A 27,124-nucleotide genomic window follows, 5' to 3' on the forward strand; every position below is an offset into this window, starting at 1 on the left:
TCGATGCGATAAATATTCGCACGATCCCATATTTCAATAATGTATCAAATAGATTAATTTAAATAAAATAACAACACATTCGGTATTTTTTGTCGTTGTAATACTTTTATATTTATAAAGTAGAAATTAAGTTTTATCACTGTGTGTTTATATATATATAGCGTCCTCTAGGTGTCCCCTTTCCAGTAATTTATTTAACTCCAAACAGGCGTTAACCCTTACTCCTTATTAAGTACTTACAGCAGTGGGTCAGCAGCTGGTTATCTGAACTTTGCACGCACGTTGTCTTTTCCCGCGTGTAGATGTCAAATCCATACTGACCTTCTTCGGGAAATATTAAAACGAACGTAATCGTTTCGTCTTCCGCCTTGTAAGAAACGTACTTAGAAAGTGCCTCTTTGTCTATTCCGTTCTTATGCAGAGTTGCTATGAAGTCCGTTAGAGGGCGCGACATCCGAAACTGAATTTCCAGATCAAGGGACGAAACAATTATGGCCTCTTTGTGAGTTAGCGGGAAAAGTCCAAACAACCTCAGAGCCTTCGCGGGTCCCCATTCCCCACTGGCACAATCTGGCAAGGGGACCATCAACGACTGCAGGTTTTCACATAATATTTTAAACTTGCACACACTCTTGAATTTCATTGGTTCTCCACTCAAATATTCTTGTGGGGTAATAGCGTTAGCAAATATGTCCAATAATAGGGTACTTCTGCAAGGAGCGTGCAAGCGAAATGTTACAATGTTGTCCACGACGGACTGCAAAACAAACCTCTTGAGGTTTATATCGTTGTAAGTATTGACATTTGAGCCAAAAAACTTTAAACTGTAATGAAATATTAAGTTCGAAGACATATGGGACGTCATTGCTATATTCACGACCACTGCGCCACTGGTGTCGGTTCGCATTACTGCTGTGGTCGTCTCGTCTGGCAGGTACAGACGGTATCGAAAGAAGAGAGATCGTACAAAAGGGTTTTCCTCGAATTCTTGCAAGGTAACTGGTCTCTTCAGAAGTTGCCATTCTGGTTGGAAAGGAAAAAATTCATAGATGAATTCGTTTGGATCAGTGAGAAAATAATGGTCGTCGTATTCGTAACGCAAGCTATCGTCTTTGTTTCCGCTACCAGGCTGTGAAGTTTCTTTAGAATTCACCAGATGACGCGCGCCCCAGTTGCACTGCACGAAACGCCAAGCTCCAGCAACGTAAACTGCATTCCACGAGTTTCGGAAGCGACTGTCCTGAACCGAGTCCCCGGGTTGATAGCCGGCACTCTTCGAATAGCCTTTGATCACGACACAGTGCAGGCCTGCGTAACTGTAATAACGAAAATTTTGTGAAATAATGAGAAAACATTTGTTTTTCCCTTACAAAATGCTCATGGATGTGGATCAATTACACAATTTACTGACTTATTTTTACACTGTTCACTACTGGTGTGAAAAAAATGACCAGAAACTTGAATAAAATCAATTTCCATATAAAATACTTCAACAGTAATTAATAGACTATTGCAATATTGATGGTGATCTAATTTTGTTTTAGCCTCATGTAATTATAGAGCCTTCTAACCAAAAAAAGTCACAGACCAGCGAGCAATGTGGTGCATAGATAAGTTAAAAGTTTATAAAGACAATTTATGTTATTTTTAAACGAGAACTGTAGGCAACACGTCCGTATTTTAAAAACCAGTTTAAAACTTATTTGTATTCTATGTGGATACTTATTGATTCTTTGACATGTTACTCGTGCGTATAAATATTAAGTGCAGAACCTGTTTATGGATCATTAACAAATAAGAGTCGTTTCCAAGAGCAAGAATGTTAATAACCACAAACACATCGATGCTTTCTTCCACGAAACAACGGCCATATTAAAAAGCAGTAAATGTTTAAAACACGTAATTAAAAACTACTAAATCTAACATTTTAACAACCGTGCCCCGTCTCACTTGTTTGTTTGTTTTGAATGTGTCGCAAAGCTACACGAGGGTTATCTCTGCTAGCCGTCCCTAATTTAGCAGTGTAAGACTAGAGGAAAGGCAGCTAGTCATCACCACCCACCGCCAACTCTTGGGCTACTCTTTTACTAACGAATAGTGGGACTGATCTTAACATTATAACGTTCCTACGACTGATTTGGCGAGCATATTCGGTGTGATGGAGATTCGAACCCGCGACCCTCAAATTACGAGTCGAGCAACCTAACCACCAGGCCATGCCGGGCCCCACTCTCACTTCTTGACATGAACAATGTTGTACTCGTCATCGGGTTGCATTAATGTTGTTTTCAGAAACGTTAAAAAATAGTTCTTTCTATCTCCGTTAAGGTCAGTGTTTAGACTTTCCAAACACTGTAGGAACTGAAGCGTATTCGAGTTGTAAAGATAAAACCTAATAATGACAACTTCGTTATTCAATAAGAACTACGTTATATCCTATACAAAATTTCAATAGCATGAGAATCGCATCCAATTTTATCAGTAGATGGAGCTACCATAGTTCGTAATTCAGAACATTATTCTCGGAACAAATTTCTAGCAAGTCGCTTGATAATCATTGTAATGCTCATATCTGTCTCTAGCTTCTGGAGCGTTTATATAGTTCATCTATCTCGTGCAACTGTTGCTAGTCAAAATTGTTTTGTTTTACGTTGCAATTAAATATTTTTAAAATTGCACTAAAATAAGCAATCACTGGAAGCTTTGTTGTAGCTGCAATCACGTCCATGGATCAAAGATTACGCGACTTGTGGCCGGATACACATCTCGTAAAGCTTTGAAGAACATTGTCTTAGCCATCTTTACTTGATGATCAGCCGAAGAATCAAAATGTATGTATATTATAAAACTTGAGTTATAATATAATAACGTATACGTTTTATATCCAAGTACACAGTGTTGCGAAACAATAAATAACGCAAAAATGTTTTTCAAAATTACAATAAAATAAATTAACCACAATTAAAGAAAAAATGCTCATACGTCATCTAGGCAGACGCGCAGTTGTCCGAATTTTTACCTCAATGTAAAAATTATATTCTCTGACGTCACTTATTATATAACGTAAAATTTATATTGCATAATAAAAAGCTTATAAAATTTGTTATCCATTTTGTTCATCTACATAAAAAAAATCATAAAAACAAGCCCGTAGCACGTGCTTTCTTCCACATTCTACTTTGACCACTCTTCCTCGAAACGAAGGATGTGTAAAAATCGACTCTTATCACCTGCCTTCCACAAGCCACTACTTTCTGTTCAGTACCAGAACTTATAAATAAGGTAGACTATGAAAGATATAAAGAACTTTACGAAACGATATTTAAAAGTATCATTGTTACTATTTGAACGCTGAAACCCCCTGAAATTTTTGCAAACAATTAGGCTTAAAAATGATAAGGATGTGCAAATTAGGTTGAAGTGTGTATTTTCTTATAGCAAAGCCACATAGGCTATCTGCTGAGCCCACCGATGGGAATCGAACCCCTGATTTTAGCGTTGTAAATCCGTAGACATACCGCTGTACTAGCGGGGGGCGCGCAAATTAGGTTGAAACAAAGTAGATATCTGTCTATAGAGGAAATTCTTAAATTGAAGATGGAATTTGAATCAGTTACGTTTGCAGATGAGCAACTAAAAGAACAACTTTTAGAACTAAAAGAACCATCTAAAGGCCCGGCATGGCCAAGCGTGTTAAGGCGTGCGTCTCGTAATCCGAGAGTCGCGGGTTCGCATCCCCGTAGCGTCAAACATGCTCGCCCTTTCAGCCGTGGAGGCGTTATAATGTGACGGTCAATCCCACTAGTCGTTGGTAAAAGAGTAGCCCAAGAGTTGGCGGTGGGTGGTGATGACTAGCTGCCTTCCCTCTAGTCTTACACTGCTAAATTAGGGACGGCTAGCACAGATAACCCTCGAGTAGCTTTGTGCAAAATTCACAACGAACAAACAAACAAAACCATCTAAAAGTTAAGGAACAATCAGTTAAAGAAATTTTGAAACATCAATTTCTCCCGGACAATGATCTGCAAAAAAATATGTGTGTTTTCTTATAGCAAAGCCACATCAGCCTATCTGCTGAGTCCACTGAGGAGAATCGAACGCCTGATTTTAGAGTTGTAAATCGGTAGATTTACCGCTGCACTAGCGGGGAGACGCAAGAAATGAAATAATTAATTTAGAAGAGTAGTTAAACATAGTAGAAGATGCACATCACAAGACAACAAGTTTCATTTTTAACTTGAAAGGTTTGGTTAGAATTTCGCACAAAGCTACACAAGGGCTATCTGCGCTAGCCATCCCTAATTTAGCAGTTCAAGACTAGAGGGAAGGCAGCTAGTCATCACCACCCAACGCCTACTCTTTTACCAACGAATAGTGGGATTGATCGTCACTTTATAACGCCCCCACTGCTGAAAGGGCAAGCATGTCTGGTGTGACGGGGATTCGAACCCTCAACTCTCGGATTACGGATCTAGTGCCTTAACCAGCTGGCCATGCCGGGCCAACTTAAAAGGAACTGCACACAAAAGCTGGTATAGTACAATAATTCCTCCCTAAGAACGTTGGCGAAAGGGAACTGTGAAATTTGGAAAGGTAAAAAACAATTACATATATAAAAAGAACAAACTGGTGTACTAGAAACCCAGAGTTAAGCTGGTATATATTTAGGCCTCAATTTGTGTAGCTGCAAGTTCTCTTGTATACAGAGGGCGTATTTATCACTGGCTTAAATGGACCTTAAATTAGCATATTCTTCTACATGAGTTAATCTTTTCTTACCGTGGACCCAGTATAAAATGTTGACAGCAAGAACAAATGAATATATACAAACAACTTTTGACTACTTTAATGCAAGTATACTGTTTTTAAATGTAAACAAAAAAGGTAACAATTGTGTTTGAAAATACAGTTGAAGGGTTTGTTTTTGAAGTCAGGCACAAAGTTACACAGTGGGCTATCTGTGCTCTGCCCACCACGGGTATTCGAAATCCGTATTATAGCGTTGTAAGTTCGTAGACATGCCGTTATGTTATCGGGGGGTATAATCCTAAAATTGTCTTACATTTTAAAACAAACTTGGAATGATTATGAACATTAAACATATCATAATAATGTAATAAATCAAAACATTTGTAAAACGACATTTTCTAAAAATAGTCAACCACTGCTAAAATTAATATTAATTGTGTAATTAAGAAATATATTTTCATTTGGTGAAACGTGTAATTTTTCATACGTGTGTCACAATCGCCGAAGACCATACAAACTTCTAAGTATCGTAAACATTATATTCTTAAGTAGCGCGAATAGCCCCCGAGTAGCTTTGCGCGAAATTCAAAACAAACCAAATTCTTCAACATAGTTTAGACACTAATATGTTAAAAGAACCATGTACCTGCAAAGGCGTTTAAAAAGGACGTGATAACTTTCGGTCCCATTCTTGATTCCCCGCAAGAGGGCCATGGGCGTGTCATCATAAATGTTACTATCAAAAGTCATATTATTTAAATTTTTCACGGTAATCCAACGGAATATTGCTCTAAAGGACAAAAAGACATAACAAAATCAATAATAACACTCATAATTTTATCATCTACTATAAATGCTAGATGAAATAATAAAAAAATCATAATTTTCATGATTAATGTTGAATATTAAGACCGCATATAATAAAGCAGGCTTGTCGGTAAATGTCGTGTTATCACAATGATAAAAACTGCACATTTGTTTGTTTGCAATTAAGTACAAAGTTACAAACTAGGCTGTCTGTGCTCTGCCCACCAAGGGTATCGAAAACAATTGCACATGACACAAATACTCCTCAGCTGCAGTTTGATAAATGATCATACGTTAAGCAGCGATAACTTATATAAGTCGTTAACCTACTGCTATGTTGAAAGGTTCTGTTTTCACTGATCCCTTACATTAAACGTCTAATCGATAAAAATATGGAAACAAAGTCTTTAAGCCGATTACTTACATTAGCTGCTAAGCCTATTAAACAGTGGGAAAAATTTATTCAGGCTAATTTTTTGTATTAGTCGTTAAACGTACTACAGAGTGGTTTTTGTTTTAGGCTTATATCTCATATTAGCGATTAAACCTATTACAGCGGGAAATGTCTTTAGACTTATCCTTACACTAGCCGTCAAATAGATAAAATTATGGAAACATTAATTATTTAAACTGATTACTTACATTATCTGCTAAGGCTATTAAATCGTGGAATGATTTTGTTTAGGCTGATTCTTTACATTAGCTGTTAAACGTACTACAGCGTAATCTTTTTGTTTCTTTTAGGCTTAACACTTACATTTAGCGGCTCAGCTTACGATAGCGCAGGAAGATTGATTTTAAGCGCGAATTTTATTTTCTTCTAACAACGAAAACACAATTAATTATAAAAGAACTTTAATATTATTAGAATATCGCATCACTATCTATCAATTCAAACTAAACCAAGCTTGTACGCAGAATACTTGAAAGGAATCCTAATTAATCAGCTCCATGAGCCAAGGCCTACACATACCGTGTGAAGCACAATCAATATTCTAATGTTATGAAGCTTATGGGTGCATCCCCCCCCCCCCCCCCAGAAAATATGTAAAACTAGGTGCTATGAGATTTGATCTGGAAGAAATTTTGTACGAACTATAGCAGGGGTGTGCAACAGGCGGCCCGCGGGCCACAACCCGGCCCGCCAAGCCATTTAGTGTGGCCCTAGTTGTTGTAATCTAACCATGTGGCCTGATCTGTAATCCAACGCAAATGGAATATTTTTTAAAAGCATCGATCCTACGGGATTCCCAGGCTTCGACTCGACAAACTTCTAAAATTATCTTTGCTAGAGAGGAGCAGGCCGAATTCGATTGGTCGGCCTCCTTAGGACATGAATAGGTGACGTGCACTAGCACTATTGTCTACGACTCAACGTCATGTCCTGAACCTCGCCTTCGCCCGCTGGCGACAATTTTCCCTAACCTCTGCTGTCCGTCATTCATTATTGGTGAAAATTTTATTACCTTTTACAGTTACTACAAGAGATTGAAGGTAAATTGATTATTATTTAGCATATTGTTGTGACTTTACTGAATTTATTAAAATTATTGCTTTCAGATGCATCTGATTCTATGTACAGTGTGACCTCGTTATTCGCGGGGTTACGTTCTTTACCCTCCCGCGAATAGCGAAAACCGCGAATATTGGACGCAGTTTTAAAACGTATATGTATGCGATTATATACTATATGAAATGCTTCCCAAACACTAATGATACTTATACTCATTGATGCAGTAATAATGTAGCAATATTGCATACTGTTATGTATTTCACTAAATTGTACCGTGCGTTACCGGGCTGTGCTTTGCCGTTTGCGTTGTTGGGGAAGCTGAGGCAGTCAGCCAATAGCAGTCCAATCTTGTTTGGTGAAGACGACAATTGATAAAAACGGCTTGATTGAGTAAATACAACAGAAATCTTCTCGAAAAGCCCTTTCAGTCTCTGTGACCTACAAAAACGCAGTTCGCGCATAACCCGCGAATATGCGGGGCCGCGAATGGCGAACCGCGAATAGGCGAGGTCACACTGTATTTTGCTATTCTCAATTAATTTAAGTACCGGAAGGCTATGATCGGGATGCCAATTTAGAAACATGTGTTTCTGTCCATAAGAGGTTCCATGTGTAAATAAATTCTATGTTTTTTTCTACTTTGCTATTTTCGTGAGAATAATTTTTGTTTTGATTTCAGGGCTAGTAAAATGTCAGCAGTTAAGAAACGAAAAATTGATGATGAGGGAAGGTTATTCAACAGTGAATGGTGCACAAAATATCTTGTTGTCCCACATAATCAAGGTGTTGTCTGCCTCGTCTGTCAAACTACAATTGCAGTCATGAAAGAGTACAATATTAAGCGACATTACGCAACTAAGCACTCCTCCCAGTTTGATGAAATTGTTGGTCAGGCACGAAAGGACAAAATTGAACATTTAAAAACATCCATTGAAAAGCAACAAGGTGTTTTTACCACTTTCAAGAAAAATTCAGAACTGGTGACAAAACTGAGTTTTAAGCTTTGTGAATGTATGGCAGAAAAGGGAAAGCCTTTCAGTGATGGAGAATTTATTAAAATTGTTTAACAATATTCACAGAATATGCATGTCCAGAGAAAAAATATTTGGTGGAGCAAACTAGCCTTTCCCGCTTTACTGTCTCACGCAGGACAAAAGATCTTTCAGAGGACATCAAAGAAACTTTGAAAGAGAGATTGAATTCGTGTGAAGCTTTCAGTCTGGCTTTTGATGAAAGCACTGATATCAATGACACATCCCAACTTGTCATTTTCATCAGAGCTGTTACTGCAGGCTTTGATGTTTTCGAAGAGTTTTAGATATGGCAAGCCTTTCCTCCACAACCACAGGACAGGATATTTGTGAACAAGTGCTTAAGGTTGTAGAAAAGTTTGAACTGAATCCTTATAAATTATGTGGTGTTACAACAGATGGTGCTCCTTCCATGACAGGTAGGACAAATGGATTCACCAAGAAATTTCTAACTGCAATTGGAGCACAAGACGTAGTTGTAAGCCATTGCATTATTCACCAAGAGAGCTTGTGCACCAAAGTTCTGGATTTTGAAGAAGTCATGAAAAATGTCGTCCAATGCGTAAATTATATTCGAACACGAGGATTAAATCATCGACAATTTAAAACTTTTTAGATGAGCTGGACAGTGAGTATTCAGATGTTTTGTACTTCTCTGCTGTACGTTGGTTTAGTAGAGCTGCTACTTTGAAGAGATTCTGGAATATGCGAGAGGAGATTAAGTTCTTCATGGAGAGCAAACGTCAGAATGTGGACTTCTTGAGCAATGAGAACTGGCTGAATGACTTAGCATTCCTCACAGACATTACACAGCATCTGTCTGATTTAAACTTAAAACTACAAGGGAAAAGTCAACTTGTGAATAAGTTGTTTGAGCATATTTGTGCTTTTGAGAAGAAATTGGAACTTTTCCAGGTTCAGTTGAGAAGAGCCATATTGACCCATTTTACATGTCTTGCAACCAGGAAACTGGAATTTCCTAATCTGGATTGCACCAAATATGGAACCAGTGTACAAAAGCTGCGTGATGAGTTTGCAAACAGATTTCCAGATTTCAGACAAACTGAAATTAGATTGAAATTGTTCGCTCAACCTTTTGATTTGGCAGTGGAAGACAGTCCTGATGATTGCCAAATGGAACTCATTGAACTGCAGGCTGACATGGACACTAAAAGGAAATTCTCTGAAAACAGTTTGCTAGACTTTTACAAACTCTGTGTACGTGAAAAGTTTCCCAATTTGTCCCGTCATGCACAAAGAATTGCCTCCCTTTTGGTAGCACCTACTGCTGTGAGCAATTTTTCTCCAAAATGAAGCTCATCAAAACCAAATGTAGAAGTCAGCTGACTGATGAACATTTGACCAGTCAGTTAAGAGTGGCAACCACTTCTGTCAAAGCTGATATTGACAAGCTCTGCAAGGACTCTAAATTTCAAGTGTCGCACTAAAATGATCACTCATGCAAAAATATAAAATATTATTGCTTGCATTTTGAGAATTTTTTTTAATTTATTGTGCATGTACACGAATAAGCTTGTTTTTTAAGTGGCTCCGCTTGATTGATGAAGTTGGTTATATGGCCCACCGACGAAAAATGTTGCACACCCCTGAACTATAGCTTAAACAATTGTATGGCTGTTCATATACAATTCACAAACATCTAATGAAAAGTCAAGAAATCGTCATTTTAATGTAGCTCTACCTGGGAGTTAGATTTGAATTACATATATATATGTGTTTTATTATGGTAAAGTACTGTACTATTTACATGCAGGGCAGTTATTAATTGTTAAGTTACACTACTAATTTATACAACTCTGAACAACAACAGTGTGTTAGTTATTTCAGTCATTGGTTATCGTATACATACATTTTGCACTCATGAAATATTCTTCTTGAGCGCTTTTCCATAAACAGCTTACATACAGTTTCAATGTTGATGGTAGTGTCATAATGGTCATGTATTAAATCTGGAACACTCAGTCTTTTTCTATTTGTTTGCACCTCAGGTGCAAACCATTGACACTCGGAGAGCAGATGCTAAACGTTCATATGAGCATGAACTTAGTGGAAGCGTGGCAAAGAGTTTCAACAATATAAATATATTTGGTACACTGAAGCATGGAGAGATTTAGAAAGTCAATTTGTTTTCCATCTGCGAAGTTGTTCATCAAAGCATCAGGATTTAACTAATCTTCACTGCAAAAGACTATAACCTGTCAGCTACCAGAGATGAAAACTCTTGTGTGAGTTTTGATGGCATGAGTTTCTGAAGTGACATGCTAACAGTAATATTAAATTTACAGTATTACTGTTGTGCTTGAAGATACGATGTAAATAATCATATACGTTCACTCTTAGTGAAGTCAGTTTCTTACAGTAGTGTTCTATTAGGGAAGCAATAGAAACAATATCTTGGTTTCGACATTGTAAAATTACAAGTACTTCTCTCAAACAGTAAAGGGAACATTGTAAAGATGTTAAACAACAATAATTCAAAGTATTCCTGCACTTTTAAATAAACTATAGAATTTTTAGTATCGTCAGCAGTCCAACTGTCATTAAACATTTCAAAACTATCATCTCTATACACAAGAACCTAACACTTGTGAAGTAACAATGGATGGCATAAAATAGAACCTTTCTCAACCTCCATTATTCTCAACCCAATGTGTAATGTACACACATTGAGTAGCGAAACACGTGATGAAGCTGTTCCATGACCTTTTGATAGATTGTCTTTAATAGTTCCAAACGTTTAGGTGAGGATTTACTCCAAACAATTATTCCTTTAACTTGATCAATACATTACCTGGTGGAAATGAACAGGAATTTAAAATAGTAAGATCAAGTGAATGACTCACGCTATGAGTGTACAACCCCCTACTCTGCATACCTCGAACTTGTTTGTGAACACAAAAACCTTCGCCAGTCATGGCCTTTGCTCCATTGTGTCCTTTAGCCACAAAATTCATTTAGAGATAATTCAACATTAATCAATAACATTGCAACTGCACATAAAATATTTATTGCTCTGACTCTCTGTGTCTTAACAAATCCAATAAATTTGTCACCAGTAAGACAAATACACCTACTATAAAGAATCCAATCTACAAAACCCGATAGAAGCAATACGGCTTCAGGATTCCAATTACAAAGTGTCAAAAGAAACCATTGCATGCAACTATTTTAAATCATAAAAATTCTAATGACTCGTCAGAAGAATGTAGATTATTTAAAAAACTTCACATACCATAAACAGCTGCACTATAACTGTATAAGCATAAATTATTGCATCAAAAAATGTTGTGTACGGGCGAATATCTTCGAAGCCCCTGTGTATGTGCATGCAAACACGAAAACTGGCTATTATTATAAACTAAAAGATTTTGTCAACACACAACGAAATTGTGTTATTTACATTTGTGTTAACTTAAATAATCTCACGGAATACACTACTTTACGAAGCAGGAAAAATAAAAATAAATATTCGCTAGGAATTTCGGGCAAAGGTACACGAAGGTTATCTGCATTAGCCATTCCTAATTTAGTAGTGTTTGTTTGTTTTGTTTGTTTTTGAATTTCGCGCATAGCTAATCGAGGGCTATCTGTGCGAGCCGTCCCTAATTTAGCAGTGTAAGACTAGAGGGAAGGCAGCTAGTCATCACCGCCAACTCTTGGGCTACTCTTTTACCAACGAATAGTGGGAATGGCCACATTATAACGCCCCTACGGCTGGGAGGGCGAGCATGAATTTAGTAGTGATAGACTCGTAGGCTATTCCTTCAGCAATTAGTGAGATTGACAGTCACATTATAATGTCTCCACAGGTTGAAAGAGAGAGCATGTTTGGTGTGATGAGGATTCGAATCTACACCCCGTAGGCTGCTTTTATATAACCAGCCAGAAACTGGAAATTTACTGTTTGAGAGTGAATTATTTTTCTTCCTCTTTTTGAGAATTCAAAGTGGCTACCAGTAAAGTAGAATGAATTTTGGTTAAAGTTCCTGTACATAAAAATCGTGATACGCTATTCGTATGTTTGTTGTTTAAGCGCAAAGTTATACACAGACTAGCTATGCTCTGTCCACCACAGATATTGAAACTCAGTTTCTAGTGTTGTGCTACTGTGTCCACCGTGAGAAATCGAATCCCGATTGTAATTTATCGCTGTCCCAGCTGGGAACTCGTTTTTTGTGGAGGCTTACAATTATCTAATTATTAATTTTCAAACTTTTTCAAATAAAAATATCTAAGCAAAGGCTATGAAAATTAAATATAGTTTACTCAGAATAAAACACATTGGTAATATAATATTATTTGAAGATTGGTATTTTCAACATATTCAACTGTTTTATACTTTGCATCACTGGTTGATAAAATATATACAACACTATTGATTATGTAATAACTGTCCTAGCGGCGAAAACGAGTAGAAACAAAACGCTGATTAACATTTACATCTATTTCTGTTTTTACCTTCTTTATTTTTAACACAAAACTGCACAGCTGGTTATGTATAGTTGCTCTCACTAGGCATGGCCAAGCGTATTAAGGCGTGCGACTCGTAATCTGAGGGTCGCGGGTTCGCATCCCCCTCGCGTCAAACATCCTCGCCCATTATTCTATGGTAAAAGAGTAGCCCAAGAGTTAGCAGTGGATGGTGATGACTAGTTGCCTTCCCTCTAGTCTTACACTGTTAAATTAGGGACGGCTAGCACAGATAGCCGTCGAGTAGCTTTGTGCGAAATTCAAAAACAAACAAATGCTCTCACTACTATGGGGCATAGAATCATAAATTTTAATGTTGAAGGCCCACAAACTTTCTGCTCACTTTTTAGGGAGAGGGCTAAATTTTCAAAAATCAGTTATGTGTTCCTTTTTTTTATTCGAACATAATTTAATATCTTAATAAAATAAGCTAAAATGAAATTAAAACTTACATGCAGTTATATATATATAGATAACGGGTAAGATTTACAGCTTTATTTAAGTGCAGAACTATACAATGCAGTGTATTTGCCACCGAGATCAAACTACATAATTTAGTTTCATATTCAAGAGCTAACCACTTAACGGTTGAGAAGAAATGAAGTTTATGGAAGAGATTAGAACATGAGGAATTTATCTCCATGAAAGGTCAATTCTAAAACCACACAACACCATGGTGACCAGAAGCCTTGAAATGAACTCAGTTTTTTGTAGTAACAGAAAGATTTTCAAAGGCAAAATGTGATCCATAATATTATATCATCTACTTTTACCACAGTAGAAAGCACGTGTCAAAACTTTACTGATCAGTCTCTTTCAGTGTGTCTTTATTTGTAACTTGATGAACAAATGTTTGTAACAAAGCAATAATTGTTTCATGCCACCCTCCAGTGGCACAGCTGTATGCCTAAGAACTTAAAATGTTACAAACCGGGCTTCTATGCCCGTGGTGCAGCTTTTTGCTTAATTACAAACAAACAAACAAAATGTTTGTATCTCAACGCGGCTGGTATGGGTATTAACACTTTTATTGATAAGCAGAGAGCAATGTTTCGACCTTCCTAGGTCATCTTCATGTTAACAAAGAGCCGTTCTGAGATACATTTTATTTCAAGTGGGTTTCTCGTCATCAAAAAAAAAAAACGTCTCATACCCCAGATCCCCAAATATACATTACCTTGCTTTTTCTACGTCAGTCACGCATCGAGCAATCAGAGGTCTCACCAAATCTGTAAAGGTCACCTGGTCCTCTTGTGCTACCTTTAGTGGAAAATGCAAATTTTAATGTTTATTTGTTTTTAACTTTTAATTTTTATATAATTCAGACCACACTAATTTATTTTTCAACAAAAATTCACTGATCTATTAGCTTTTGAGAATCCATTGAAAATTACTGGATTTTTATTACGGCATATTTAATTGAAAAACATAATTCAAATACCGTTCTGAAACGTTTTCTATTACTTTTACAGATAACCGAATGTTGTGGTTTAACTGACAATAGTTTATATTCACAAACGTGAAATCTACGTCAATAAACGTTCCTCGAGAAAAATAAGTATTTTCTATAATTCAGATATGATGCAATAAAAAACACTAAAAATCTTCTAAGCGTTTCACACACATTTTACAACAAGCATTCCAGATAGAAAGCTTACGAAAAGTATTTCAACTTTTATCTTCTCAAACGATGTAACAACACACTCAAGCAGTTGAGCTCATGACATCAACAAACTCTGGCGCCACACCCTAGCTCAATCTGGAGTAGAGTGAAGATCGTGCTTACGAAATAGAACATTTCGACCGACCCATAAAATCATTATGTTGGAGTTGAGTATATCTCTTAGTACTGTTAAAAATATAACAAACAAATATTTGAAATATTTAAATTAAGGCTTATTTAATAACTTCGACATAAACTTTATCCCCAAATTTTAAAATTACAACAAAATTTCTTTATAAATAACATTTGCAGTTTGCTTTTCATCTACCAACAAATACAGATTTTGAGATGGTCCTATCGTTGAACACTTTACATCTCATTGCCCTTGAAAAAAGTATGGTTATTCAAGAAACAATTCAGCAATTTTTGAAACCTCAGAAGAATTAGTTCTAGAGATACCCACAGTAGTCAAAGAACACCATAAGGTTTTCAAACAGATTTTCTGAGGTATTTATCCACCAAACTGCTTGGGTTCCATAAAACTGTTGGTTACAAGATTCTTAATAATATATGATTTAAACAAAAACTGGGAATAAAAATGACATCAACATTATAAATAATTCCCCAAATTAAATCTGGGGTCCCGTATATACTATACATATAAAGTTACAGATTTCATACTTTTGGAGTAGGCAGCTGCTTAAATTCAAAGGCATAACACACCAAGTAATAAAACCATTAAACAGGACGTAACATGCAGGTGTAGAAAATATTCAGTATTATCACTGTAGAAATATTCTTCCTTGTGTTAAAACTAAAAGCAGAGGTACTAAACAAAGAGAAACCCATATCTAAAATAAATAAGTAGGAATTGTTTTATTCAACAAAACATTACATATGTGACTTCCAGTAACAATAGAATGATATAAGGTTCATAACTACAAGTTAAAACAGTCATTCTCCAATGCCACAAAACAACAGAGACAGCAATTAGAAGTTTATTAAATCACTCTAGAACACCACCAGAACAACAGAGACAGCAATTAGAAGTTTATTAAATCACTCTAGAACACCACCAGAACAACAGAGACAGCAATTAGAAGTTTAGTAAATCACTCTAGAACACCACCAGAACAACAGAGACAGCAATTAGAAGTATATTAAATCACTATGGAACCGCACCGTAAGAACAGAAACGTCAATAAGATGTTTAGAAAATTTTCCTGAAACTCCACTAGAACAACAGAAACGGTACCAGTGATAATCAGTAAACCTCAGCTTTACATGAGAGGCAACGTATAAATTGAATGAATACAAATTATCTATTTTTGGAAAAAACGTTTGTTGTTCATTGGACACTTTCCAAAGATATAACAGCACCAAAGAAGAAATGTTATAGACCTTTTTTCGTAATGGGATCGTAAAACAATACAAATGCCCATGGGTAAATCAGCTAACTATATGCATTCATGAGATGCTATTGTTGCAATATGTTTTGAGAGAACAATCATGGTTTTATAGTAGAAAATACGATTAGTTTAAACTATATGCTATATAAGTGATTAAATACCTTCAGAATGATTCATTATTCAACAAGATGTTCTGTTAATGCATATAACTCATTACAAGTGAATAGTTGGACCTTGGTTGGCTATACGTCAATAACTTTCAATTCAGATTTAGTGTTAAAAACATTACCCAAAATACATACGTTTATAGCGACTTGATCCAGCTCTGCAAACACTGCTGGGTCGTTGTAAATATCCCTTTTAGACAGTTTAGGGGGGCTCGGTGGAGGGGAGTGCGTGGGGTAGGGAATAAGCTCTTCTGTGACGTAACATTGTCTGTCAGAATACGTGCACTTTTTCTATACGGAGAAACAAGATTCACAGTCATTATCTTGGGAGAAAAGACAAGACGAATGTGTTACTCAGACAATGGTTTTGATCTATTCACTTCAACCTGAAAGTTAAACTTTCTTGATAAGTAAAGCAACATAACCTGGAAAGTTTGAAACAGATTTTAAGTTAAATTCACTGTCAATTTTCGACTCGAGCTCATTAGACTCTTAAGATTATTTATTTGCGAGTTATTAAAACATTAAATACTCCAGAAAGTTACGTAAAGACGAAATACTGTTTAAATGATCTTTAGTTGGCTTGTTTTTGAATTTCGCGCTAAGCTACACGAGGGCTATCTTCGCTAGCCGTCCCTAATTTAGCAGTATAAGACTAGAGGAAGGTAGCTATTCATCACCACTCAACGCCATATCTTGGGCTACTCTTTTACCAACGAATAGTGGGACTGATCGTTCCATTATAACGCCATTATGAAAGAGTAGCCCTAGAGTTGGCGGTGGGTGGTGATGACTAGCTGCCTTACTAGTCTTACACTGCTAAATTAGGGACGGCGATATTAAGTAGTACACCAGACTTGAATGACTGGAGTGTATGTGTTATGTTACACTTTATTCATAAGACGTGTTTCTCCTTCTTTACGTACGTGAAAAACAAATAGCTTTATCATTATTACAGGAAAAGACATAGGTAGTATTTGCTGTTGTTATTGTTCGTTTTAGAGCTAATCCACTTTGAGCTCTCTGCAGTGTCCACAGCGAGAGATCTAACCCCGTCTTTTAACGTTGTAACTACATAGAATTGCTGCTAAACATGAATAGTACGGGTTCTATTTATTAAACGTCTCAATTGGAACATCGGTTCGTCTTAAGATTTATAACGCGAAAGTCTAAGTTTCTATGCTCATGGTTGACTCAGTACAGACAGCCCATTATATAGGTGTGCGCTTAACTTCAAAGAAACAAAAACCTTTGTTGATACGACCTGGGTTTGCTTAAAAGTTTAAGGCAGGTTATACAGGTTATATTACAAAGGTTATTTTAGAAACATATGGATAGTGATAGTATAATATGCGAGTATTAATTAATGTAACAAGTGGGAGACGAATAATAACCTCTTTTGTTGGTAGCGATATTTAGAAACACTGGAATAATACCAAAATACACGGACATTACTACACATACGTAGTTATGGATATAACTAGCAGTAACAATGGAAAAGTTATACATAATTTACCTGTAGATGGCATAGAACGTTGGACTGGCATCTACAGAAGTATAGCTGTGGATATGTCTAATAAAACTACTGGGTTAAGTTTAGAAAGGTAGTTTCGATAAAGGTGGTATCTGAAAACAAATACTGTGATAATTATACAAAGTTATCTAATGAAAAGAATGACAAAAACGTTTAGATGACGAAAAAGCTGTCTGTGGATGTGCGTAACAATGACACCTTTAGGGTCAGGTAGGCAATGTATTAACTGTACTGAGGGGGCGCTTCTCAAGGCGTCATTTTTCCATCCTGCATCTGATCTGAGGACAACAGGGACCTTCATGAGCTGTCTTTTATGGTCTTCAGTAATAACTGTTTATTTGCTTCTGGTTAACTGCAATTATAATTGTAAGCTATCTCGTATAGTTCGTTTTCTTACCACTATCTCATAAATGTATAATAGGTCTTATTATAAAATACATCGTATCATACACTAATTCTTCTGACTTCTTCTTACTGGTTACAAATATTACTCAGAATATTTAATGATTGTGGTCGCTAATTGTGTTCTTTTTTCAGTAGGCCTGGCATCGCCAAGCGTGTTAAGGCGTGCGACTCGTAATCCGAGGGTCGCGGGTTCGAATCCCAGTCGTGCCAAACATGCTCGGTCTTTCAGCCGTGGGGGCGTTATAATGTTACGGTCAATCCCACTATTCGTTGGTAAAAGTGTATCCCAAGAGTTGGCGGTGAGTGGTGATGACTAGCTGCCTTCCCTCTAGTCTTACACTGCTAAATTAGGGACGGCTAGCACAGATAGCCCTCGAGTAGCTTTGTGTGAAATTTCAAAACAAACAAACAAACAAAATTATTTCAGTATATTGTCACTAATTATATTCTTCAACTCGATGTATTGTGGCGTCCAGTTTCACTTCAATTAGACGATTCTCCATCTTCAAAAACCCAGTAGGATGTTTATTGATATTAGTATTATACACAAGCAATGGTAGTGCTGGACGAATAATCACTTTGTTGTTTAATTGCTAGTGTTAGTACAACATAGAAAAGAGACACATATTTTGGTCTTGGCACTACCGAAATAACAACTCTGAGTGATATTTTAATAGAGCTTGTTCAGATTTCACATCTATTTACCCACTAATTTACTGATAAGTGAGTGAAAACGCAAATTGTATAACTAACGTCACACGACGTTTTAATTTCGTTTAAGTTAACGTGCAAAAACCAAACACTGATTACTTCCATTCAGCAAGAGCTTAACTCGTTATAAACTTACTGGAGAACGTTACAAAGAATTATTTCATCAAATACTCTTAAAGGTGCAACTGTGGTTAAAGATATAAGGCCGGTATTATTTGTTGTTATTTAGGCATTCCTTTAAATATCACACTGTGTTGTTCTTATATATATTTGGAATTATTCGTAACACAGGTCAGTTTCTAGACCACTAATGACCGTAGTCCAAGTTGTTTTAAATTCTTGTTAAATTATTACGTTTCTATTTGTTTCAGACTTTTCGCATACACCTGAACAAAGGGTTATCTGCGCTTGAGCTTATCTGATTTTAAACTGATAGACAAGACGGAAGATATTTAGTTAGGATAATCCACCAAATACTCTCTGACTACTCTCATCTGGGTAAAAAATGGGATTGTAACGTCATTTTTACAGCACATTTACGAACCACAAAGTTTAAAGCGCGTTTTTGCGGGCACGATTCACAAACCACAAACCCTCAAATTCACAGTCCAAAAACCCTTACCATTACCTTAATCCCAGATCACATCATTTGCAGAATTCATCCGGATTAAATGAGTTTGTCTTTATATATACATTTATCAACTTCAGTCCTACATATACATATAATTGTAATTAAATTCATAATTAGGCATAGAAACGTACCTTCTCTAACTCGTTTCGTTTTTGGTTAATTAGATTCATCATTTCTTTGCTATGTTTGTCTATCAGGTCTGCAGTAGCTGTACGTTCTTCTTCTAGAAGTTTTCTTGTCAGCAACTCTTTCTTCTTGCCCAACTTAAAGGTCATATTCCTCTCCAAATCTCGTCTTTCCTTCTGCTGCTTCAGGGTCAAAGTTTTTTCTACGTCGGATAATATCTTCTTTTTCTCACCTTTAGGATCAACCTGGAACCTTTTGGTCAGTCTCTCCAACTCTTTCTCCCACTCTTCCTATTTTAACGGTAAAAATCAGAGTAATTTGGTTTGGTTGTATTATTTTAAACGTCAAGGGTTCGATTCCCCTCGGTGGGCTCAGGAGACAGCCCCATGTGGCTTTGCTATAAGAAAACACACACACATTATTTTGAACGAGGTCAGAAAACGCCAAATTCGCTATGATTATATTGCGATGAAATTTTAAAAAGCAGATTATACAGTAGAGATTATTTCGAATTATGATACTTAGATCTTAACCATTAGGGGAACATTTTTTCATTTCCATGTTGAAAATATTAAAATGTTTATCACTTTGTTAGTCTATCATTAGTAAATTGTTATTGTGGGCCATTAAGAGTCCAGAATGATTCGATGAAAATATTTAAAAATGTTTTATTTTATTTCTATATATATGTGGATCAAATGTAGGGAAATAATTAAATCCTTAAGAACTTCATCAGTGGTCCCTATTTCCCAAACCTGATGCTAACACTTGTCACACCTTTAACAATAGAACAGTATCTTAAGACATTTTCCTCTAAATAACCATAGAACAGGAAATTCTCGAATTTGTTCAAGTTTCTTTCAAACATTCCAAAGCTCAATGTACCTGAATTGAGTGTTTGATACGTTTCTCTTCTTCTGCTCTCTTCTTTGCAAACTGTTGATAGAGGGCGTCTTCTTCGACCCTATGTCTCATTTCCAAATCTTTTTGCGTGTTCTCATCCTACAAATTAGAAGAAAAAAATGTTGTATTTAATTTGATCCGAAAACATAATATATTACATACAGATTCCAAATTGTAAAAGAGAAATGAAACATTAAAAACATAAAATAGTTATCATGTAGTAAACATCAACATTAAAAACATAAAATAGTTATCATGTAGTAAACATCAACATTAAAAACATAAAATAGTTATCATGTAGTAAACATCAACATTAAAAACATAAAATAGTTATCATGTAGTAAACATCAACATTAAAAAAAACATAAAATAGTTATCATGTAGTAAACATCAACATTAAAAACATAAAATAGTTATCATGTAGTAAACATCAACATTAAAAACATAAAATAGTTATCATGTAGTAAACATTAACATTTAATAGATTAATGAAGTTAACATGCTGTAAACAACACCATCATTTAAAAACATAAAACTGTTACCATGAAGTGAAACACATAAACGTTTAGTGAAATACACACATTATTTATCTGACAGTAAACATTAATATTAAATAACACGAAACAGGCACATTGCAGCGAATAGTTGCCTTTAAAAAACACAGAACAGTTAATATAAACACTAACGTTTTGTAATAAAAACTAATTATTAATAACGATTTTTACGACAATCAGTGTTTCTCAACCTCGATTGTCATGTGTAATATAATTATATATATAAAAGAGGTCATGGATTTTTATGAGAGAAACTTTGCAATATAGATCACTTTTCGTATTACAGAACTACGGTGATATTGTTGGTGTGGAATCTTAACTGTGGTTAATCTTTGATTAAACCACTGTTTCTCAAAACCCGAATGACTCAAAGAAAGAGCCTGGAGTTTATACTGTGTTAGAGGACAACGGTCAACCAAAATTGAATGCCTATGGACTTATAGTGCAAGAAACTGGGTTTCGATACTCGTGGTGAGCCTAGAGTTTATATTGTGTTAGAGCACAACGGTCAACCAAAATTAAATGCCTATGGACTTATAGTGCTAGAAACTGGATTTTGATACTCGTGGTGAGCAGACCACAAATAGCCCTTTGTGTAGCTTTTTTGCATAATAACAAAACAAACCAAAATTTCGTGTTAGTGTTGTGGGCTAAGTCATTATCGTGCGTGTTACTAATCTAGTGTTAGGTATTTCAAAGAGTGTAAAATAATTTCTATTTTAGCATAGTAATCTATCTCAACTTCCCCTTCATTCAGCTCAGAGGTAGTTTATAACGATAAAATTGGAGGTTCTACACTTACGACAGGTATAGTTCAAATACCCCATCGTGTAATAATGCGTAGCGTAAGTTGCTAAAACAGAGCTGAAAGGTTGTCCGGTTGTAGTCGTGATAATTTTGAGGCTGGTTATTTGCTCGAACACCCCAACAACTAAAGCTTTAAAAAGTTCTTTGTGTCCTTGAAGATCTTACAGACAAACGAGTTTGTTATACGCGGATTCATTTTGTTTTTAAATATAGCGTGGAGCTTTTTTCTCTTAATATCTTTTAAATCGTCTTCCAGTTATCAAATGATTCCGATAGAAAGTTCAGTCATGTTTTGTGTGGAAACAAAACTAGCGTGTATTAAGAAAAATATTAAATTATTGGATACTTCCCACGTCAGTTGGTATTTTCTTATTTCTGTGGTTACATTTATAGCATCCGACATTAAGTACCAAGAGAACACTTGAGGAAACGTAATTATTTTGCTGGCGTAACTCATACGTTTAGCTTAGGTTATGGTGCTTAATTCGCAAGCTGGGACTAGCGGGTTCTAATCCCCGTCGCACCAAACATGCTCGTCCTTTCAGCCATGGAGGCGTTATAAATTTACGGTCAATCCCACTATTCGTTGGTAAAACAGTAGCCCAAGAGTTGGCGGTGGGTGCTGATGACTAGCTGCCTTCTCTCTAGTCTTACACTGCTAAATTAGGGACGACTAGCGCAGATAGCCCTCATGTAGCTTTGCACGAAATTCAAAAACAAACAAACAAACCACCCGTAACAAACCTACTACCGTCCATATGTATATATATATATATTTACTCTTCTGTATACATTAAATACTTGAAACATAATTTGAAATAGGGTATCAAACGATCAAATTGTTTAGTGTTCTGTTCCATGAAATTTCAGAAAATGTGTGTGTGAATAACCTTCGTTTTCTTCCGCAGTCTTGTGTTTAGGCCTAGCATTACTACGCTTGACTAAGAAACTGTACATAATTACAAATTTTCGATGCCCGGTTTCGTGTGTCTCTAATTAAGTTGTTCATTCAACTCAAGTAAAAGTATTCAAGGAACTCCTAATTATTCGGTTTATTAGACGTGCCTTTCATCACGACTGTTAAACAATGAATTATTTGTGTACCCTTTGTTGGATTTTTTTGTAATTGTTGTTAAAAATACCCAGGTGAAAAGCTAATTTAAGAAACTACTAAAACTAGGCAACCATTGTCACTACATCTCTAACTAAACCTACACAACATTTAGATTATAACGTCCACAGTAACTACTATAGTTGTGCCTAGAAAATCATTGTTACTATCTCGCCAACTAAATCTACAACACCTAGATTCTAAGACCCACAGTAACCATATTGTAGTCTGACTTAGACAAACGTTCTTACTAAATTATCAGAACATTCAGACCGTACCAATGTCTTTCTTTCCTATTAACTTTCTCGATTGCTCTCTTAAGAATAAAAAGTTAGCTTTTATATAAACACTAGAAGTTTTAGTTTCTGAGAAACTCTAATATGTTTCAGTATTGTATACTTATTCAAGCCTAATGGGACTCTGAAAAGCAACATTTTGAAAACAAGGTCTCCACGTGTTTGTTAGCAAGATCACTTGGGCAACGGTTAAAGGTAGTTATTGTGGTAGTTCTCGTTTCGAGATGGAATGTAATAAAAAGTAAACAACCATATCTCAATATTAATTTATCTTCGTACTTTAATTAAGATCTTGAGATATTGGATGATATTATAATGAAGAACACGAAGGTGTTGCGATTTTAAAATGTTTAGTAATCCCCTTCTATGAACTAGCAACATAAGCTATAATTAAACGGCAACTATGCGACTTGATTTATTCGCATATCAATAACTGATTGTCATAAGAAAGCACGTGGTTTGGCAGGTTTGGACGAAATCTTTGAGTGATATTTTGCGTGATAAAGGATCCGATGTCAGATGCATACATGTTGTCCAATGGAGTAACAGCGTTGTGACCACCAGAAGGACGTAAGCCCTAAAGCTTACGACTAAGCTACCAGGGAGTGGAGGTTTGTTTGATTTTGAATATTTTTCAGAGCTACTCGAGAACCACCTGTGCTAGCCGTTCCTAATATATCAAGCCCAGCATAGCCAGGTAGTTAAAGCTTCCCGACTCCTAATCCGAGGGTCGCGGGTTCGACTCCTCGTCACACCAAACATGTTTGCTCTTTCAGCCGTGGAAGCGTTATAATGTGACGGGCAATCCCAGTATTCGTTGGTACAAGAGTAGCCCAAGAGTTGGCGGTGGATGGTGATGACTAGCTGCCTTCCCTCTAGTCTTACACTGCTAAATTAGCGCAGATAGCCCTCGTGTAGCTTTGTGCAAAATTCAAAAACAAATGTAAGAAGGTCGAAACGTTGTTCTCTACTTTATCAGTAAAAGGTTTAGTACCCATACCAGCCATCTTGAGATATAAAAGTAGTACCTAATGAAACTAAACTGACACTTATAGCATTACTTAAGACAGTAAATAAGTGACAGAATGTTTTCCATCTGTTATGTGATTACAATGTAAAATAGAAATCACGACCAGGCTGAAATAATACGTCACAGCTGTTACGTGTAGTATTTTAAGTATAACTGAAGAATGAGTCGATCACCTGTCCAGCTCACCAGAGGTCCTGTTGTTGGAAGAGCAACCCCTTGTGGAGATTACATTTTCTTAAAATTATCATCATTTTCTGAAAGTATTGCAGCATTTTTAACGCGGGTAATTTTAAGTAAACTAAAAAAAGAAATAAACAGTCCATTTCAAATTGCTAAGCTGTTCCAATTTTCCGCCCTTGTGGTTGATGTTGTACGCAAGTCAGTATCTTATAATTGCTCTATTTCTAGTATTGCATCCAAATCCGTAGCAGAATATCATTATGTAATTATGATTCTTTTTCCTGTGAGTTATTATTTTCTGTTTTTACGTAGTTAAGAATCATTCACGAAAGATGCTGAGGAAAAGTAACAAAGAAAAGATCAGTAGAAATACAAGTGAATAATTAGAGAAACAATCAATAGAGGGCATTACCTCAGCGACGCAGCTATGATCATATTCGGTCCTCAATATATATATATATACATATCTTCTATATATCCGTCATTACTAACGAAAACGGACAGTTTTTGGCAAGACAATGAGAAATAAGATTTTGTATATATCCGCCATGTTTCATCAAAATATAATCATTTTTAACTAAGTTATGGACGAAAAATAGTGTGAAAAAACTGTCTCCATGTTAATAAATGAGTTTTTTTTTTACATCTGTGACCTTGACCTTACAAAAACCATTCACTTTTAAGTTTGGTCATAGTTCAAATATACCTTTAAAGCTACCTCTATAGAAACTCGTTTTCTTAGGTTCGTTTTCCAACATTCATTAACAAAACATTGTTAGTGCTTAGTTTTCCCAACCAAAAACAGCTTGTTTTGTTTGTTTTTGTTTTTTGAGACAAATATTCACTGGATCCCCCCCAATTAAAATACACAGAAAAAACGTAGACGTTCTAAGCATTAAAGTCCTTAAAATCAATATAACACATCAGCATGATAATCTTATCTCCGAACACCCCAGTTTGGGAAAATGAAAAAAACCTTTCCTCAAAAACTAAATACCTACCATGTTGTTGTTACTGTTCTTGTTGTTACATAATACTTAAACATAGTATTCTGCTTCGCTAAAGATACTTACATCTTTGTCTTCTACTCTGTTATGCCTTGCATAAAATTCCCCTTTCTGATCTGTGTTACATAATGCGTAAAACTTATTCCTCTATGATACTTAAAACTTAATTCTACTCTACTATACGATGCTTAAAGCTTATTCCTGTACCTCTACTCTGTTACATGGTGCTTTAAAACTACCCTTTATCTCTGTTACAAGGTGCTTTAAAACTACCCTTCAACTCTGTTATAAGGTACTTTAAACTACACTTCAACTCTGTTATAAGGTGCTTTAAAACTACTCTTCAACTCTGTTATAATGTGCTTTAAAACTACCCTTCAACTCTGTTATAAGGTGCTTTAAAACTACCCTTTAACTCTGTTATAATGTGCTTTAAAACTACCCTTCAACTCTGTTATAAGGTGCTTTAAAACTACCCTTCAACTCTGTTATAAGGTGCTTTAAAACTACCCTTCAACTCTGTTATAAGGTGCTTTAAAACTACCCTTCAACTCTGTTATAATGTGCTTTAAAACTACCCTTCAACTCTGTTATAAGGTGCTTTAAAACTACCCTTCAACTGTGTTATAAGGTGCTTTAAAACTACCCTTCAACTCTCTTGCTATGCTCAAGCTTTGCTCTCTTTTCTGCTACGATTCTTAAACCATAACCAGTAACTACAGTAAGGTTGTGATGGTCACATACTTGTCACTACCACCGAAATAACACAGTCCTTCTCAGAAGTGCCACTGAAGGTCGCAGCTAATCAGTAACCGAAACGTTGGATAAAACCTAGTTAGCAACTGATATTTACTAAATGACGAAAGAAAAGAAATAAAACAAGTAATTAGTAATTGGATTGTGTGGAATCCCCTAAGCTACTAACGGTGGTAAGTGACAGTAGTCAGCAGTTTTGGAAGCATTAGGCTTAGCGGCAACATATCAACTCACCAAGTACTCTTCCAATCTACTCTCGAACTGTTGTGACCCATATTTCTTCTGAACTTTGGTAGCATTAATTCCGTGGGCTATGTGCAAAGCGTTGGCATCAAACGTACCGGCAGAATGGTTTCTATGGCGACCGTCAGCTTCACGAACTCGAGGTGAAGACAGAGCCGTTTTTATGCCAACAGCTTCAACATCAAAAGTTCCTTTACCAAAGCCTCTGATCTGTTCATTGAGAACGTACTTTTGTTTAGGGGCCTTTAAGGCACTCTTAATACCCACTGACATTCCATCCAGATGTCCCGGCCCCGTCCTCGGCACGTGGCTCTGACAGTATATCTCTTTATCGTCCTTGTCCTGTTGGTTGTTGTAATAGGTCTTCAACGATAATTTTGTCCCGCACGTGGAACACTTGAAACAGTTTTGGTGGAAGAAAGTGAAGTCTTTAAGAGGTCCAATCTTGTCCACTTGATACACAGTCGAACTACATCGGAGACACAGGCTCCCCAGACTACCTGTGGAAGCAGAGAATCTGTTTGCCATTACTACCCTTCCAGAGACCTAACTTTCCTACAGCTCACCTTTCAATACAAGCTGCGATTCAAGCCTCAGGGTGAGGTAAGAAGAGAAGTGCCGTCATGAACTTGGACGATAGTCAATAAATGCTTCTTTTTGTCTTCGATTAAAACTAACGAGTGCTTAAAATTCTGTGACGAGAAAACAAGGGAGGGGCACAAACAGGTTGCTCAGAAAATCCACCGAACAGGTGACTGCTTTACTTGCCCGGGCGAAAGCTGGTAGTGCGTGGAGTTCCTCTGAATGCTGTAAACATTGACGTCATCGCATTAATTTGAACAGAAAGTTAGTCAACTATTCCGAACGGTTGAATTGAGTTCCTTGGCCGCTGATGGCTGACAGATTAAAGTTGTTGCAAACAAATCATTTCACACTTATGTGTGTTGCCATTTTTACCTTTATTTATCTCTTTATGTACTCGAGGATATTCAACTCCAAA

The 27,124-nt window shown here is 36.3% G+C and overlaps 1 protein-coding gene across 1 annotated transcript; it reads right to left on the minus strand.

The window, feature by feature from the left end:
• Positions 1-26,804, minus strand: LOC143236645 (hillarin-like). Its single transcript, XM_076475022.1, has 7 exons — positions 26,116-26,804; positions 20,123-20,239; positions 19,243-19,527; positions 15,966-16,121; positions 13,769-13,851; positions 5,396-5,539; positions 1-1,316 (listed from the first exon to the last, which is right to left on the minus strand). The coding sequence occupies exons 1-7, from the start codon at positions 26,650-26,652 to the stop codon at positions 212-214; spliced, it is 2,427 nt and encodes an 808-aa protein (XP_076331137.1). The 5' UTR covers positions 26,653-26,804; the 3' UTR covers positions 1-211.
• Between the last annotated feature and the right edge of the window lie 320 nt (positions 26,805-27,124).

The sequence above is a fragment of the Tachypleus tridentatus genome, chromosome 2, assembly GCF_004210375.1.
Source record: "Tachypleus tridentatus isolate NWPU-2018 chromosome 2, ASM421037v1, whole genome shotgun sequence".
NCBI classification, from domain to species: Eukaryota; Metazoa; Arthropoda; class Merostomata; order Xiphosura; family Limulidae; genus Tachypleus; species Tachypleus tridentatus.